General features: G+C 53.2%; 8 protein-coding genes across 8 annotated transcripts; 5 read left to right on the forward strand and 3 right to left on the reverse strand.

Moving 5' to 3' along the window:
- Positions 1-117: 117 nt before the first annotated feature.
- On the reverse strand, positions 118-741 carry PHYSODRAFT_354173 (hypothetical protein). Its single transcript, XM_009523563.1, has one exon. It carries the CDS (start codon positions 549-551, stop codon positions 144-146), a length of 408 nt encoding a protein of 135 aa, XP_009521858.1. The 5' UTR covers positions 552-741; the 3' UTR covers positions 118-143.
- A 2,378-nt stretch (positions 742-3,119) lies between these two features.
- PHYSODRAFT_493522 (hypothetical protein) lies at positions 3,120-4,385 on the forward strand (the record flags this gene model as incomplete). Its single annotated transcript, XM_009523564.1, has 1 exon — positions 3,120-4,385. One exon carries the CDS (start codon positions 3,120-3,122, stop codon positions 4,383-4,385), a length of 1,266 nt encoding a protein of 421 aa, XP_009521859.1.
- Positions 4,386-8,630: 4,245 nt separating this feature from the next.
- PHYSODRAFT_463517 (hypothetical protein) lies at positions 8,631-8,918 on the forward strand (the record flags this gene model as incomplete). Its single annotated transcript, XM_009523565.1, has 1 exon — positions 8,631-8,918. A coding segment is annotated over one exon (288 nt), but the record flags the coding sequence as incomplete, so codon positions are not given.
- Positions 8,919-9,002: 84 nt separating this feature from the next.
- Positions 9,003-9,506, forward strand: PHYSODRAFT_382588 (hypothetical protein; the record flags this gene model as incomplete). The annotated part of the gene is made up of 1 exon (XM_009523566.1): positions 9,003-9,506. A coding segment is annotated over one exon (504 nt), but the record flags the coding sequence as incomplete, so codon positions are not given.
- A 480-nt stretch (positions 9,507-9,986) lies between these two features.
- PHYSODRAFT_463514 (hypothetical protein) lies at positions 9,987-10,175 on the forward strand (the record flags this gene model as incomplete). The annotated part of the gene is made up of 1 exon (XM_009523567.1): positions 9,987-10,175. A coding segment is annotated over one exon (189 nt), but the record flags the coding sequence as incomplete, so codon positions are not given.
- A 2,331-nt stretch (positions 10,176-12,506) lies between these two features.
- On the reverse strand, positions 12,507-13,287 carry PHYSODRAFT_490391 (hypothetical protein; the record flags this gene model as incomplete). The annotated part of the gene is made up of 3 exons (XM_009523568.1): positions 12,507-12,734; positions 12,795-12,925; positions 13,005-13,287. Coding segments are annotated over 3 exons (642 nt in total), but the record flags the coding sequence as incomplete, so codon positions are not given.
- Positions 13,288-14,107: 820 nt separating this feature from the next.
- On the reverse strand, positions 14,108-14,293 carry PHYSODRAFT_457986 (hypothetical protein; the record flags this gene model as incomplete). Its single annotated transcript, XM_009523569.1, has 1 exon — positions 14,108-14,293. A coding segment is annotated over one exon (186 nt), but the record flags the coding sequence as incomplete, so codon positions are not given.
- Positions 14,294-14,716: 423 nt separating this feature from the next.
- Positions 14,717-15,361, forward strand: PHYSODRAFT_494755 (hypothetical protein; the record flags this gene model as incomplete). Its single annotated transcript, XM_009523570.1, has 2 exons — positions 14,717-15,067; positions 15,149-15,361. The coding sequence occupies 2 exons, from the start codon at positions 14,717-14,719 to the stop codon at positions 15,359-15,361; spliced, it is 564 nt and encodes a 187-aa protein (XP_009521865.1).
- Positions 15,362-15,709: the final 348 nt, after the last annotated feature.

Consider the following 15,709-nt stretch of genomic DNA (forward strand, 5'->3'; position numbering starts at 1 on the left):
CCCCACGTCCGAGTGCAAGTCAGACGGTCGTTTGGAGGCCGCTGCGGTTTTGTAGTCAACAACATGTTGGCGACGGACACGAACGAGCCGTAGCGTTGCCGGGTTTATTAGCAGCACCACTTCAGCTGGATTGTATGGTGCACTCAGGTTTTTCGTAACGGACTTCGGCAAACCTGAGCGTCTGCGTTGGCATGCAGTGATGACTTCGTTTTGCTGCTCGAGTAGCTCTTCGGGCTCAAACCGGCGGCGTTAACACCACCACCAGTCTGGAGGACGTAGTTTAGCACATCTGCCTTGATGACCGCAGTCGTAGAAAGAAGTGGCAGCCGCGTAGATCCGTGCTGGCGGACGAGATGCAGCGTTGTCTCCGTCGACGCTGTGTAGACGGACACTATGCCGTACGCCCACTCGTCGACTCCGTCCTCAGAGGTCATGACGAAGGCAACGGGGTGGGCGAGAAACGAGCCTGGCCACAAGTCCCCGTTCTTGAGCTGGCACGACTCGGCGGCAAAACGTTGCCCAGGGGATAGACAGCGCTCTCTCGTCGTCATCTCAGTTGAGACCCACCACCTTCATGGAGGCTTCGTCGCCTTCATGAGCCATGAGCTCCACGTACTCGAAGTCCGTCAGCTCCGCAGCGTGCTTCGGGCGAGGTTGCCTGGAACTGGTGAGGACGCCATTCTTGGAGGGCTGGGAGAGGTTGGATAGATGCTTGGGAGTTTCGACTTTCTTGGCCCGGAGAGAGAACGGAAGTGAAGTCTCCGGTGACCCTACAACTATCTAACAGTACCGTGGCTAAATCTAGTGCGGCTTAAGCGCCTTCGTTTCTTGTCGAATCCTCTTGCTCCCGGAAATAGGAGTATCCATCTCACAGGATACTTCTTCCTTCCGCTACAACTGTCGGGAAATGTGGGTGGAATATTGAATCATCTCGCCTAAAAGCAGAGGGGCTGGCTGCGGTTTCCGCCACCTTCTTGAAACTGCCTCAAGATGGATGCTAGCATGGCTGCTAGCATTTCACCTGTGGTGTTTTCACCAAAACACGCAATCCAGACTTGACTACGACTCAATGAACATACAGTGGGTGCCTACCAAAACCGGATATAACTCGACATAGAATGAATCTCTAAATTTGTCTCTAAATATCAAATGTTCAGAGGTCGAAATATGTCAGAGGTCGCCTGATATATGCGTCAGTTGCTAGAAAAAGGCCATCAATAATGAAATCAAGTCAAATCTAATACGTTGCCGTGCAGCGACCCTTCGTTTACTCAGACGTAAAAATCGTCTGAGTAAATATAAGTGGTAGCGAGCCTTCAGTTGATTATTCATCAGGTTGGCCAATTTTTCGGAATCGTGGCCAACGTTCCTTACTTCGACAAGGGAGCAAGGCGTTCAGGTCGCCATTGGTGGATGATATTTCTACCGGAAACTCAAACAATGATTTTCTTAGTATATTGCTACCTTATAGGTCGGACTCATCTTCATTTTGAAACGTTTGATGGGCATCTCAACCGAGTCCTCTGTAAACGTCTCGCAGTGATTATCCAGAATGTCGTTGCATGTCTTCCCACATGGCACAGTGAGGTTTGGGTACAACAGGCATATCCTCAAAAGTAGCAGTCGTCACCATGCTGTTGGCATGCCCTAGATACAGACACATCATTACAGTAGTTAAATTTAGCAGCTTTCAAAATCGCAAGAAATGAAGCACGCACCATCACGGTTCAGCCACCGTGTTATATAGCCCGTTATTTCCTCCGGGTTCACCGAAGTTGGTCACAACGGTTTCTGGCGCTGTGGGTGTGATCTGCTTGTGAACTCGCGTTTGGAGACGCTTCCCGCTAAGCTTCAATGTTGGGCTCCATGTGCACCATGTACCTGTCTGCACGGGTTAGCTGGCGCCGCAGCTCTTGGATAGCCATATCGTGGTCCTTTTGACTGGCCACTAAATGGATCTTGGCGTTCGGCGCATTGCTTGCGCGGCAGAGCGAGCCTTGCCACGTCTTTGTCTTTACGCAGAGCAGACACATATGCGTGTACGCCTTACCCTTGTAGGTAGAAGGTGTCTCCAAGCGATGGACTAGCTCTCACGCCGGGTTGATCAAGTTTGCCGGCGGCTTGTGGATGATGTGGTCGATTCATACTGTTAACGGGCTCTGCGTTTTCTTCGACTTCACCTTGGGCGAGGTCGAACTCGGGCCTGTTGCAGAGATCATCGTTGGACTAGTGGTCCACAGGCCGACCGCACACACTGCACGGCGATTTTTCCCAATAACAGTCTATCCTAGCACAAACTCCAACATCAACGTGCTGGCAGACACTCACGCCTCGCTCTCCATGCCGAAACTACCAACGACCAGCTACATCTGCACCAATCCTGCCGTTGAGTGCATGGGTGAGGTACCAGTAACACCTCATCCAACGTGGCAACATGTGCATGGCGCAATGAAGTCAGCCTACGATGGGGGTTGGCTACGTGTTGCGGCCTTCGTCAACGCTGAGAAGGTTGGCATTTGAGCCGCTGGCACGCATGCACGCGTTCGTGCTCGACGCGACCTTCACTTCGTCAGTCTGGCATACCTGAGTATCGAGAAATGAGCGCGAGAGTGCGAAGCGCGGGGAGGGTCGGAGAACCACCCCTTTTTGCGCCTTTACGTGGTTTAAGTTCTGAAAGGTAGTAGCGATATTGGTGCTGCTATTATCGCTATTAGTGTTTTTTCTCACTACTAAGCGGCTCAGAGCCCAGTGCTATGCCGACATTGACCGGCGAATGGGTATTATACGCTGGAATAGAACTGTTCGTAGCAAAACGTTTTACATGGTTGAGATATACCCTTTCATGTACAAATTCTAGCCAATCAAAAAATGTTCAAGAATAACTGGTGCATTTTAATATGGAAGTCAAGTCTAAGGGGTTGCTTGCAGCACTGCTATACAAATAGTACTAATATTAGTACTACTATCACCACTATTCTGCATACTACTAACAAATCCTAGTCACAATCAATTCCGCATCCTGCCTAAGTAGAACGTCTGTCAATTCGAGCCTATGCAGTCGTCGTCGAGTTCCTGGCCTTCGCACCGCCGTATCCTACTCCTTCGGGCTCAGTATTCTCATGGATCTCCTACCCGGATTGCGTGATGAACAGCCTGGCGCGCCGAAGCGTGGGGGTCCTCCGAGTGCTCTTAGCACAAACTTCTACCGACTGAATGAGAAATGCAGCAAGGCAATGTGGTGGACTGTGTGCAAGTATTGCTACGCGGCGCACGTTAAGGACAAAGCGACGATCCCCTTTCCCACCCATATCCACGGCCGCAAGGAAGCATGGGAGAAGCACTTGTCTGGATGTGGGTACTATGTTGGCGCTACCGGCAACGTTTTCCAGAGTGTCGAGAGTGAAGGTGAACCTGGCGAGCATGGAAGGACTACGAAATCGCAATGCACCTCGCCGCCTAAATTTACGCTAGCTGAAAAACTAATATTTTGGCGGCTGCTGTTGGAGTTTCAAGCTGAAGCCTTGCTTCCTGATTCTTTTGTGGCATTGCTGTCATTTAGGCGGTTACTCGTGTTTTTGAACGCTCGGTGTGGAGTTCCAGGCGCCGTGCCACATCGCCATCTGATTGGTGGTCGCATCCTAGATGAATATGCAGATCTACATTCCGTCGAGCAGCGTGACAACGTGAGATCAGTCCAGAATCGAAGTGGAGGGAGGGTGAATTTTCTGTCGGACGTCTGGGAGACTATCGCTAAGATGCATGTACTGGGTTGCTTAGTCTCGCTATTTGGGCGAGTAATGACTTATGGTTTAAGGCCTGCTGGTGACCGTCACGACGGAATTGCAATTGCGCAGCAAATGGAAGGGGTACTCGAGGAGTTACTTGCGTCGGAATGGAGAGTTGGTGCAGTTGTGACGGACAATGCTGGTCAATGTGGCCGTGCACGGCGCATTTTGGCTCTTCGGTATCCAAACATTGCGTTCGTGCATTGTTTTGCTCACGATATCAATAACCTAGTCAAAGCCGTCCTTAAAACGGTATTTAGACAGGTTTCGGCGGATGCGGCAGGTGCTGCAAGCTTTTTGAACACTTCGACTTCTAAATGGCTAGTGCGAGCTGCTAAGGCGATGGACAAGCGGTATGGAGATCATTTTGCCGTTTTTACGCTGTGTGAAACTAGGTGGAACTCAATGCAGGCATGTTTTGCGTCCCTCCTACGTGCTCGAGGAGCTTTGGAGGATATGGTCTTCTCGTATCGGAACAGCAGCGAGTTAACGGACAAACTTCGTGTTCTTGGTGACGTTTGGATTTTAGGCAAAGCTGCAGAGCGCGGAGAAGATCGTTCGTCCGTTATGCGCTGCCTCGTGTCGTCTTCAAAGGGATGAAAACACGGTTGCAGATGTGGTTGTGTCTTTCATGGAGATTTACCGTGGCTTCGCTTCCACTGAGTTTAGCGACCCGTTAATTGAGCTGGTGGAAGCTCGCTGGAACGCGTGCGAGCAGCCTCTATTCATCTTAGGTTTTTTTCTTCATCCTAAGTTCGTGGTGCAAGCAAGAATGTTTCCTTCAACAGTGATCACCGATCTTGACGATGTGTGTCAATTTGCGCAGTATTACTACCGTCGGTTTGTGGGCAGTGACGATAGTGGGCTACGAGGTGACATGTTCAAACGGATCGAAGGAGCTTACTCGACCTCGTGCGAGAAAGACTTTGACGAAGAATCGGTGTTGACGTTTTGGGATTACGAGAAAAAATCTAAGCCGAACAGCAAGCTTCCGGCGCTTGCACTAACAGTCCTGTCCATTGTGGTGAACACGCAACATGTGAGCGTCTATTCAGCGAGCTTGCTCTCATTCTGACGCCAAAGCAGAACCGCATGGCAATCGAAAAGACAATGAAGCATCAGATAATGCGTCAATACGTTCGAGAAAAGAATCGCCGATAAAAAGTGCCGTCGGTGAGCTCGAAGAAGCTCCTGATAACGATAGACTCACGAGAACGACCGATCATTGCCACGCCGCAAAATTCAGCCCACACTATCCCAGCTCGTGCTACTCCAGCTCGCGCTACTCCAGCTCGCGCTACTTCCGCACGCACTACTCCAGCTCGCGCTACTCCAACTTCTGTTGCTCCTGCTCGTGCTAGTCCAGCTAACCCAGTAACGTCACAAGCTCGAACCTCTGGTTGCGGGTGTTGCAATGACTGTTCGTCTCCGAACCGAACTGGCCAACGTCACCTTGACAACCTCCTCCCGCACCCAGTCACCACAGACGCCTGTTAGCAGTGGCGCATGGGTGAACTTCTATATCGTTTCACTTCAAGGATCAAAGCTCTGGATGAGGTCGTCTTCGTGGGTACAGACGCCAGAGTATGCACAAGTAGGCTAGTACTCGCGAATGCCGCGCTAACAATCAATCTCAGTTCTCAATTTGCAGCACAGAACTCAAGTAGCTTGGCACATTGAAAATTTTCAATTAAACCCGACCTGGTTCACCCGTCGGCCAACTACAACATCGTGAGCCGCTCCAAGGACGACGACAAGGAGCGCTACCTGACCTACTCGATCGTCGTGCGGCAGGCGGACGAGGAGAAGGGCATCAAGGAAGAAGTCGTGACGAAGAAGATGGCGAAGTTCATCGATGGCGGCCCCAAGGAGTTTTTAGAGTGGACGTACCACTTTTTTCCAGCTCGCCAAGCTGAAGGAGTGGGGCCCCGAGGACAAGTTCCGCAACACCAAGATCCTGCTCCAGGGTGATCTGCTGGACGCGTTCAACCCCTACGAAGCAAGTGCAAGCGACGGCGACGTGCGCATGGGGGACGACGACTTCACCAAGGCACTGTATCAAGCCTCAATCGTGGTGATGCCGGTTGACTACGGCGAGAAAATCCAAGAAGACCTGTGAGAAATCCGCAAAGTCCGCAGCGAGACGCTCGCGGAACTCAGCAAGCGCTTCCGGACCTTGGTTCGGATGGAGCAAGTGATGGCAATGCTAACGGGGCAGACAGCTATGCCGGAGGACGCGCTTTGTCGCCTCTACAAACGTGGCCTTCCGAATAAGTGGCAGTCGAGTACGACACCAGCGGCCAAGTGTACACCACTGTCTCATCACTTGTCCCGTATTTTGAGCGCATCGAGCAAGGCGAGCTGCGCCAGCACGGAAGAAACAACGGGAACGAGAACAAGAAGCATTTCCGGCCAGACAATAATCGTGGACAAGGACGGCGCAGTGGCCGTGGCTACCATGGCAACAACAGTAATCGGCAGCAGCAGCGCCGTGAAGGCAACCGTGGACGCGGGGACAGCAGCAGTCGCAACGACAGCCAGAACAAGTGGTGCTCATTTCACCGTACAACAACGCACAATACGCAGGAGCGCCGCTCGCTGCACAACCAGCAGCAGCAAGAAGAACACCATCAGGCCGATGCTCAACGAGGCTTCAGTAGCACTCGTGGCCGTGGCGGTCGCAATGGAGGTGGCCGCCGAAACGAGTTCACCCGCGTCGAGCAGCGCAATCAGAGCTCAAGTGATGACGAATATCTGTTTGTGGGGCTCAATACTGCAGAAGAGAAGTCGACTCCACCCATGCGAGCGATGATAAAACTTGAGCACGGGCGCGAAAAATATTTGGCCTTGTTGGATAGTGGCTGCTCTCGAAGTGTCATCAACGAGAGATTCCTGCAAGTCGCAAGAAACCAGAATAATGCGATGGAGAACTCTACCGTGTCCTTTCATTTGGTGAACGGAAGTGCCTCGAGAGACGGATCCCTCGAGATTCGATTCCGCATTCCGAAACTCAAGCGCGAGTCGGTGATCATTCACCGCTTTGAAGTGCTTCTGTGCGAGATGACATGGTGATTGGTTGTGATCTGATGGCTGCTCTCAGGATTGTGCTGGACTTCAAGAACGGGCGTGTGCTTTGGGATGGCAGCGAGAGGAATATACAGACAGGAGCAACTCGACCTGGACTCGTAGAGGTACCTGAGCCGGACCAAGTGCTCGAAAACGACGACGAAATGCTGGTAGGAGAAGCAACGGCGCTCACACCAGTCGATCTCATGCCGCAGCACATTGATCAGGCCCTGTAGCACTGCTATCTTAAGCTTCTCGAAGAATACTACGACAGATACAGCGGACGGCTCGGCCGCATTCGCCTTCCCGACTACATCTTGCCTCTGAGTGCAGATTATCAGCCTTTCTACACGAAGCCCTACACGACTCCTCGCAGTCAAAAACACGCAGCACGCGACGAAATTCAGCGTCTGCTCCAGTTGGATGTGATCGAGCAGATATACGATTCGGAATCGGCTGCACCAGCATTTTTTCTTGTGAAACCCGATGGATCGCTACGACTCCTGGTTGATTTCCGCTGGCTGAATCGCTATCTGCGTCGCTCACCGTATTTCGTGCCCAAAATCCGGAAAGCCGTGCAGCGACTGCATTCTGCTTGCCGTTCGGTAAGTTCCAATTCAAACGGCTCCCGATGGGAATATCTACTGCTCCCGACGAATACCAGGCATGCATGGAGCGCATTGTTGGAGATTTACCTTCCGTGATTGTTTACCTGGATGACGTGCTAGTGTTCTCGGAGGATGAAGAGGACCATCTCGAGCATCTTCCCATTGTGTTTGAGCGTTTCCACCAGTTCGACATCACGCTCAACGCGAAGAAGTGCCATAACCTTCGTGAAGAAGTCGATTACTTAGGGTTCACGCTGACTCGGGACGGAATCCAGCCCCAAAAGAAGAAGATTGAAGCCATCCAGCACATTGCAGAGCCCCGTATGAAAAAGAGCTCCGCCGCTTTTTAGGAATGATTTCCTACTACCGCGAAATGGTACCAAACAAGTCGGCGCTGACGGCCCAGCTCAACAAACTCACCTCGAAGAACGCGCCATTCACCTGGACCCCAGAACACGCAGCAGCGTTCCAAGAGATCAAGAATGCTCTAGCTCGGAATGTGTGGCTTGCGTTCCCCGACTACAACAGAACCTTTCACGTGTTTGCTGATGCAAGTGGCAGACAAATAGGTGGGGTCATCATTCAGGGCAAGAGGATTCTCGCTTGCTTCTCGCGATCAATGACAGAGACCCAGCAAAAATATTCTACAATGGAGTGGGAACTTTTGTCGATCGTCGAGCTGCTGAAGGAGTACCGCACGATGCTACTCGGATTTCCTGTTGTAATTCACACGGACCACAAGAATCTTCTCTTTCCGCAAGAAAACTCCCTCCGAGTCAAGCGCTGGAAACTCCTGCTGGAAGAGTATCGCCTCACTGTTAAGTACGTCCCTGGAGTGCTGAACGTGGGCGCAGATGCATTCTCTCGACTCCACTACGACTACGTGAAACAGACGACAGAGGAGGAGCTCCTGCGCATCGAGGAAGAAGAAATAGCCATCGACGGTGCGGTGATCAAGCGTCATCAGGCGGAAGACCCCACGACAAAGGAGATTCTAAACCGGTTGGAGTGCCGTGGAGCTGATCCTGATTATTCTCTCCGCCCACCTTTAGGCAACGTATCGCTGCACTACAAAAAGCGTGTTGTCATCCCGTCGTCTCTCCGCCATAGCCTCATCGAGCTATATCATGACTACCTTCTTCACCCGGGTGCGGAAAAGCAATTTCGCAGCATGGCTACATTTTGGTGGCCCGAGATGGAGAAGGAGACCCTGGACTACGTCAAGGCCTGCGTGGATTGCAAACGAGCAAAACTACATGGAGGCAAGCAGAAATACGGCCGCATTCCACCTACACCAGCGGCCAACAACGACAAGCCTTTTGACGTCGTGCATGTTGATCTTGTCGGTCCCTTTGACGGTGATTACTACTGCGTGACTATGATCGAGAGGCAGTTCCGCTGGCTGGAGCTGCTAATGCAGAAGGGCAAGACGTCGAAGACCACTGCGCTAAGCTTCGAGAGAGCGTGGCTGTGTCGCTACCCGCGCCCAAGATTCGTTATCCATGACCTTGGCTCTGAATTCACTGGAGACGAGTTCCAGTTACTGCTGAGTACCATGGCTATCAAGGACAAGCCAATTACATCGAAGAATCCCCAGGCCAACGCGATCTGTGAGCGCGTTCATCTCGAGATCATGAATATCTTGCGAGCCCGACCGGATTTGCACGGCCAACTCGAAGTCGCTCTTGATTATGCAGCGTACGCAATTCGGACTAGCTACCATTCGATTCTCCGGGCTTCGCCGGCTCAGCTACTCTTCGGTGAGGACATGATCACGAGGCAATTGCATTTTGCCAATTGGAGCTTTTTGTCAAAGCAAAGGTTTGCAGCTATCCTGCAGGACAACGAGCGCGTGAACATGAAGCGGCTCGAGTATTTCTACTGCGTGGGAGATCACGTCATGCTTCGTATTCCAGCGCGCGAGCGCAAGAAGACGGACCCGGTTGCAAAAGGACCATTCATCGTGAAGGAAGTGTTCAACAATGGCACTGTCCTACTGGACACCGGAACGACGGAGTATCGAGCGAACATCCGCCGCATTTTCCCGTATTGATTGCCATCTCGGCATGGAGGAGAATGACAAGATCCTTCCGCACCCAGTCGGCACAGGCGCCTGTCAGCAGTGGCGCATGGGTGAACTTCTATATCGTTTCACTTCAAGGATCAAAGCTCTGGATGAGGTCGTCTTCGTGGGTACAGACGCCAGAGTATGCACAAGTAGGCTAGCACTCGCGAATGCCGCGCTAACAATCAATCTCAGTTCTCAATTTGCAGCACAGAACTCAAGTAGCTTGGCAACCTACCGTCGACGCCGTCGGCGCGGGTCCTGTTCTCCGATCAACAAGAGCTTGCGGCTCATGCAACGAGCGGCGTCGATCCTAGGGATTTGGACACGTCGTCGCGTCCATGGGATTCACCGCCCACTGGTTCGCGTACAACTGAAAATCCCCGCCTGCCACCTTCCGCTGATAATGCTGTTGATAGCCTTACTGCTGAACTCGACACGGTTGTTCTTAGTGACAGACAGCTAGATGAGTATCTGGAGCACTTTGACAGGGAGGAAATAGGCGAGTACGGAGACGAAGCGACAGTTGGGCTGTGGAGTAACATTTTAGAGACACCTAGAAGTGCCTCAACTTCCAGCAACACTGCAGAAGGCGGTGATGCAAGTGCTGAAGCTGGTACAAGCGCCGATGCGGTCGGTAATACAAGTGCTGATGCCGGTACAAGTGCCGATGCGGGCGCTAACGACTGCGATCTGGATCAAAACGGCGGAAACCCAGGTGATGGTGGCCCCACGGACAGTACGAACAGCAACGCTGGAAATCACTCGCAATTTACAATGACAAGGCTTGAATCAAGTGCAGACCTTATTGCAGCGGCGGACCGACGGCCTTACCCTCCATGCCTCTAATGACACGCAGCGATCGGCTCCAATCGTAAGTTGTAGTTCGCAGCTTACTTTGCAGACATGATTTACTAGTAGAAGCAATGATTCCATTCTGCATGTCAAGTTGCTCTACAGCATAAGTATAATACAAGTACTCAATGCATAACTTGTTGACAGTTAAATGAACGAGCCATGCATACGACGCAAGCAGATCCAGGTCGTGCGCATTCATGAACTAGTTTGAGAGCTTTGTGATGTTGGCTTGGTCTCGCCGCTGCCTTGTTAGTGTGCTCCACCTTCTACTTCTTGCTCATTTGCGGGTAGACGAAGAGATCGGGCTGGACGCGCTAGGGCTTACCTTCCATGCATTTCAGGTGGAGAGCGAGTCGGCGTGCGCCATTCGTGCGTCTCTGTGCGCCTGCTCTTGCTGTGCCTGTATCTCGTTTCAATTAGCGCAATCTTGGACACCTTGGTCGATCGCCTCTCGCACAGTAGCTGCTTGCTCGAGTAGATGAAGACCTCGAAAACGGCCAGCAACGCCACTCACCTGGATGTCGTGTAGCCGGACGCGCTACAATGGGCTAAGTGCAGCAGTATCATGCCAGCACCGGCAGCATAGCAGTCAGGATAGCAGCAGGGTGCGTGCGCCGAACCGGTCGATGGGAAGGTCAATGGCTGATGAACGGCGCGTGCATCACGAACAGGTGCGAGATGCTGCTCACCACGCCAGCCTTGCCGATCGAGTAGTCCAACGTAGCTGGGCCTCACGTTCTGGAACAGGTAGCTGGGTCTCACGGTCTGGAGCAGGTGAAAGCAATTGATGAAGTGGACATGCAGCAGCCTGACTTACCCAGAACATGCGGGAGATGCTCTTCACGTTCTCGCCCGAAATCTTCCTGGCATGCGGGTGAGGCTTGTGCCAGCGGTGCTTCTGGCGCTTGTTGTCGGCGTAGTCCTTGAGTCAGCGCCGGCTCGGGTCCAGCGCTTCCTCGCTGATCACGTGGCCCTTGACGATGCGCTTCAGGTTCAGTGTGTAGTGGCACACCAGCATGCCCACGAACGCCGACAGCTCGCCGTACCACAGCGCCTGCACGTACCCGCCGAAGTACAGCACGATGGGGGCCACTGTCGCCTTGGCCAGCATCTTGGACACGTTCGTGATGGCCACGCTCACGCCCATGGCGAACGCCAGCTCCTTGTTACGGAACCACGACGCGATAAACGCGCGCGCGCACACCACCACACTGCCCTCGCCCACGCCGAAGAACACGCGCCCGAACAGCGCCAGCCAGTTCTTATTAAGCTGCATGCCCAGCGCGAAGATGGCCTGCCCCACGCAGATCCACACCAGGAAGAAACAGAAGCTGCGGTGGCCGCTCTTGTCCATGAGGCGCCCGCCCAGCAGCGGCAGGAACATGCTGGGCACCGACACGACAGCAGCGCGTCGTACATAGTGTTGGAGATGTAGCGCCTGTGTGCACCGTCGTTTGGCTTGTAGAGCCTGAGTGCTGCGCCGCCGTACCTGATATACCCAGCCTAATTCCACGTTTTTAGTAGGTGTTTTACATTTTTACATGGGTTTCCACTTAATTTAAGTAAAAACGTACGTAAAAAGTCAACACTGGTCGGCACTGCATCGGATCAGACGAGGCCGAATAGCGTGGTAGCCTCAAGGACGATGGGCCGACGCCGTCCTGCAACCGATGACACAAGCGACAATTCCGACCCAGATGTCAATTCGGAGTCGTTGACTATCGACTCAGATGATGAAGATGTCGATGAGATTCGTCAAATGCACAGGCTCCTCGCAAAGCAGCCTCGCGTTGACGCTCGCACCAACTCCCCAGCTCTGACTCTTCTGAAGTGTCCAGTTCCTCCGACGTCTCCAGCTCTTCCGACGACGACGGTACCAACCGCCCCAGTGGCAGCAGAGTACGCGGTGTAGTGTTTCATCCGGCCCCGACAGAGCGCCAGGTCCACGCAAGCATTGTTCAGCAACGACACACAGGCAGGCATGCCGAAAATACGATATATATCGTTTGTTTGCCGGACACCATAATAAAAATTGCATTGCATCCGAGTAGCAGACTGAATAAATAACGCGAGACATAGTGTTGACACAGTAAATTACTGCAATCATGTTACGACTGTACCTACTTACAGGCACTGCTCCACGGTCGCAACATCCCAGTACGAGCTGCTGATCTTGAGGAACAAGATCATCTTGAGGAACAAGATCATCTCTAGCATCATGGGGGAGAGGCGGTGGCGCTCATGGCGCAGCATAGCGCGCGCAATGCTGAAGAGCCTCTCAACCATGTTTGAGGTAGGAGGAATCGCATTACGCATCTCGTACGTGGTCGGCGGAGCAGCTACCTTGCGTCGCTTGAGCGCACACACAGCGAACCCCTCCTTGTCCGCCGGCGTGCAGTCCACGCCTTCCACATGAGCCTGCGTGCGCTTGAACGGCTCCAGCGCAGCGACTTCGTCGTCCGTCAGCAGGGCCGCCTGGTCGTCCAGCACCTTGACGACCGCCTGCTCGAAGACGGCGGAGTGGACTATATCCGCGTCGGTGGCTATGCATAAATAAAAACATATAAAACGCAGTAGTTAAGTAGAAATACCATCAGACGCAGAGTGAGCGATGATCCTTACCGAGATACTTCGCGAACGAGGGGTGGCTCTTGAGGAGCTCGTCGAATAGGACACGAGCGTCCAGCAGCGTAAGGCCGTCGCCCTGCAGGTGCTTGGACACGGACTCGACGTCCCGGGGGCTTGCCAGCAAAGTCTCCAGCTTGCGGTGGGCTGAGCGTGACGGAAGGAAGTCCGCGAGCTCCTCGTCGTCCGCCGAAATGAACGGACGGAGCCGAAAATAGCGCTTGAGCATTGAAAAGGTCGACGACCAGCGCGTGTCCTGTGTGAGGACAGCGGCCAATGACTAATTTCGAACAAAACCCAAAAACAAAGACCAATTTAGTACCGATACAAAAACCAAATAAAACAGCAAACAGAGTACTTACCGCAACTTGGCTGCTTGCTTTAAAGTCCGCAACTTACGCATAAGCTGCTGGGCCTCTTCGAGGATGCTGTCGTGGGGCTCCAAGTAGTCTCGCACCGCCAAGTTCAGGCGGTGGCTGGCACAGCCGATTAGCGGCACACCGAGTAGGTTCGCTAGCCGCTTGTTTACTCCGCAGTTGTCACCAACCAGGAATAGACATCCGGAGATAGACTTACCAAAAAAGGGTAGGAACCTTTTAATTGCCGTCAGATGGCCGTCAGCGCTCAGCTGGTCGTTCGGCTCATCCATGATGGACGCTAACGACAGCAGCGGGTACTGGGAGCCTGTCGCCGTCTCAACGCAGCCATACACTGCCATATAGTGCTCCGTGCCGTGGGTCCACCCATCAAGGACCAGACTAAAACGTTCGGGCATGGCGTCGCCGATCATCGTCTCCACGGCCTTGGTCACGGCCTCCATGATGGCGGTCAGCGTCTCCACGGAGATGGGATTTAGCTTCGTGTATCTACATAACATACGGCATTAGCACACATGTAAATCACCAAAATAGATATGAAAATACGTACTGTCGCGTTTCCTTGGACTCGCAAAACGACAGCGGTAGATTGCCCGTGACGACCCAGCGCAGCCACGCGTAGCGGTTCGAGACCTTCTGGGTGACCCACGGCAGTAAGGCCCCCGTCGCAGCGACACTAGCGTCGCGCATGTCGCTCTCGTAGTTGGGGTGCGCCGCCCGCACGTGCGACACCAAGTTGCTGTAGCCTGACTTAGGCGCGTGCTTGCGGCGCTTAGCGCAGGTCTTGCAGGCATAGTAGCCCGTCGTCTCTCCCTCCTCGTCCAGGCAGGGCTTGAAGTAGAAGGCAGCAATCTGCCTGGGCGAGAAGGTAGGCCTCGGAGCGGGGCCAGCGAGGAGATTGTCGGTCATGGTGCGAACGTCGAGTCGTGATGCGCGTGCTGGGTGGTGCTTGTTTGAAAGTGGGGGCGAACGGCAAAGTTACGCTGGTAGAGCGCGATGTTTGACCACAACTAATGGTTGGAGCAGGATGAGCAGAAGTAAAATACCGAATTTTAGAACTCGGCTACATAAATTTCGGATAAAACAAACGGCGATGCCCTAAATAAAGTATTGTATCCGAAAATACTGTTATATTTTCGGGCATTATTATTTTTCGGGATGCCTGAGACGCTGCTCCAGTCCGCTCAGCAATCACAACATCTCGACTTTATTGGTACCCCTCCGGTGCTTCGTGGAGCTTATCACTTTGGATTTGGCCTTGGTCTCTCCATCATGCATTTTCGCCGCGCGATCACTTCGAATGAATTTGCGACGACGGAATCGGCTGTGTACATGTCAGATTTCTCCTCGAAGAACGCGCTGCCAGCTCCGCCCAAAGCTGCCGGGCTCGGTGATCTCGTCAGCGCTCTGTCATCATTCTACAAGTTTGCCAAGTACTTCTACAACAAGGATACTAAGCGATTTATTGGTGCTGCGCGTGACTTCATCATCGCTAACGCTGACAAGGCCCCATCTGACGCCGCGACGGCTCGCCTCCTGACGCACTGGGTGAATATCAAATTCGGCAAGTTCCGCAGCCGTCTTGTATCGAAAGGGCTGAAGTCAGCTCTTCGCGTTCGCAAGCAGTTCCGCCGCAATGACGACCAATTGGTGGCCCTCAAGGAATCTTACCCGGTCTGGACAGTCACGGGTGAATCGGCTGGCCGTATCAAAACGACGTACGAAGGCAGCGGAAACACGCCTCGGCAGTTCGACCGCCGCCAGACCACGAAAACCCGTATCCCGAACAATGTGCTTACCTCGCTCCCAAAACGTGAGGACGGTCGTCGCCTGTGTCTTCGATTTGTGTCCAAAGCAGGCTCCAATCTCCCGGACTGCCCCCGACCCCATTTCAAACCCCAAGCGCTGTCTGACGAGGCTAAGGCCGTAGTGAATCAACGCTGGAACGGCCTCTTGACAGAGTGCAAGGATTTATGAAGCCAGGAGCTGCAGTCGGATAGAGTTGGTACCAATAGCAACCTCACGAATACACGCACGAACAACATGCCCAACTACGACACGACCGATTCATGGGTACACTGCAACAGATACACACTGCCAATGTCGCCGTCGTGTCGTCTCACTGGCAAGTCGCAGCTCATCAATACGGTATGCTACCGCCGCCAAACCAAGACGCACAAGTGGGTGACATCGATATTGAGCACGTGCAGTTCTGGTCGAAGCTAGCAGTACGAGGGGGCCTCGCCCTGGAGGAGATCGTTAAAATATATCGGGGTCAAACACCAGAGGACACCCGGCCGAACAAGAACCTGTACGAGATTCAGC

The sequence above is a fragment of the Phytophthora sojae genome (assembly GCF_000149755.1).
Source record: "Phytophthora sojae unplaced genomic scaffold PHYSOscaffold_3, whole genome shotgun sequence".
In the NCBI taxonomy this organism is placed as follows: domain Eukaryota; phylum Oomycota; class Peronosporomycetes; order Peronosporales; family Peronosporaceae; genus Phytophthora; species Phytophthora sojae.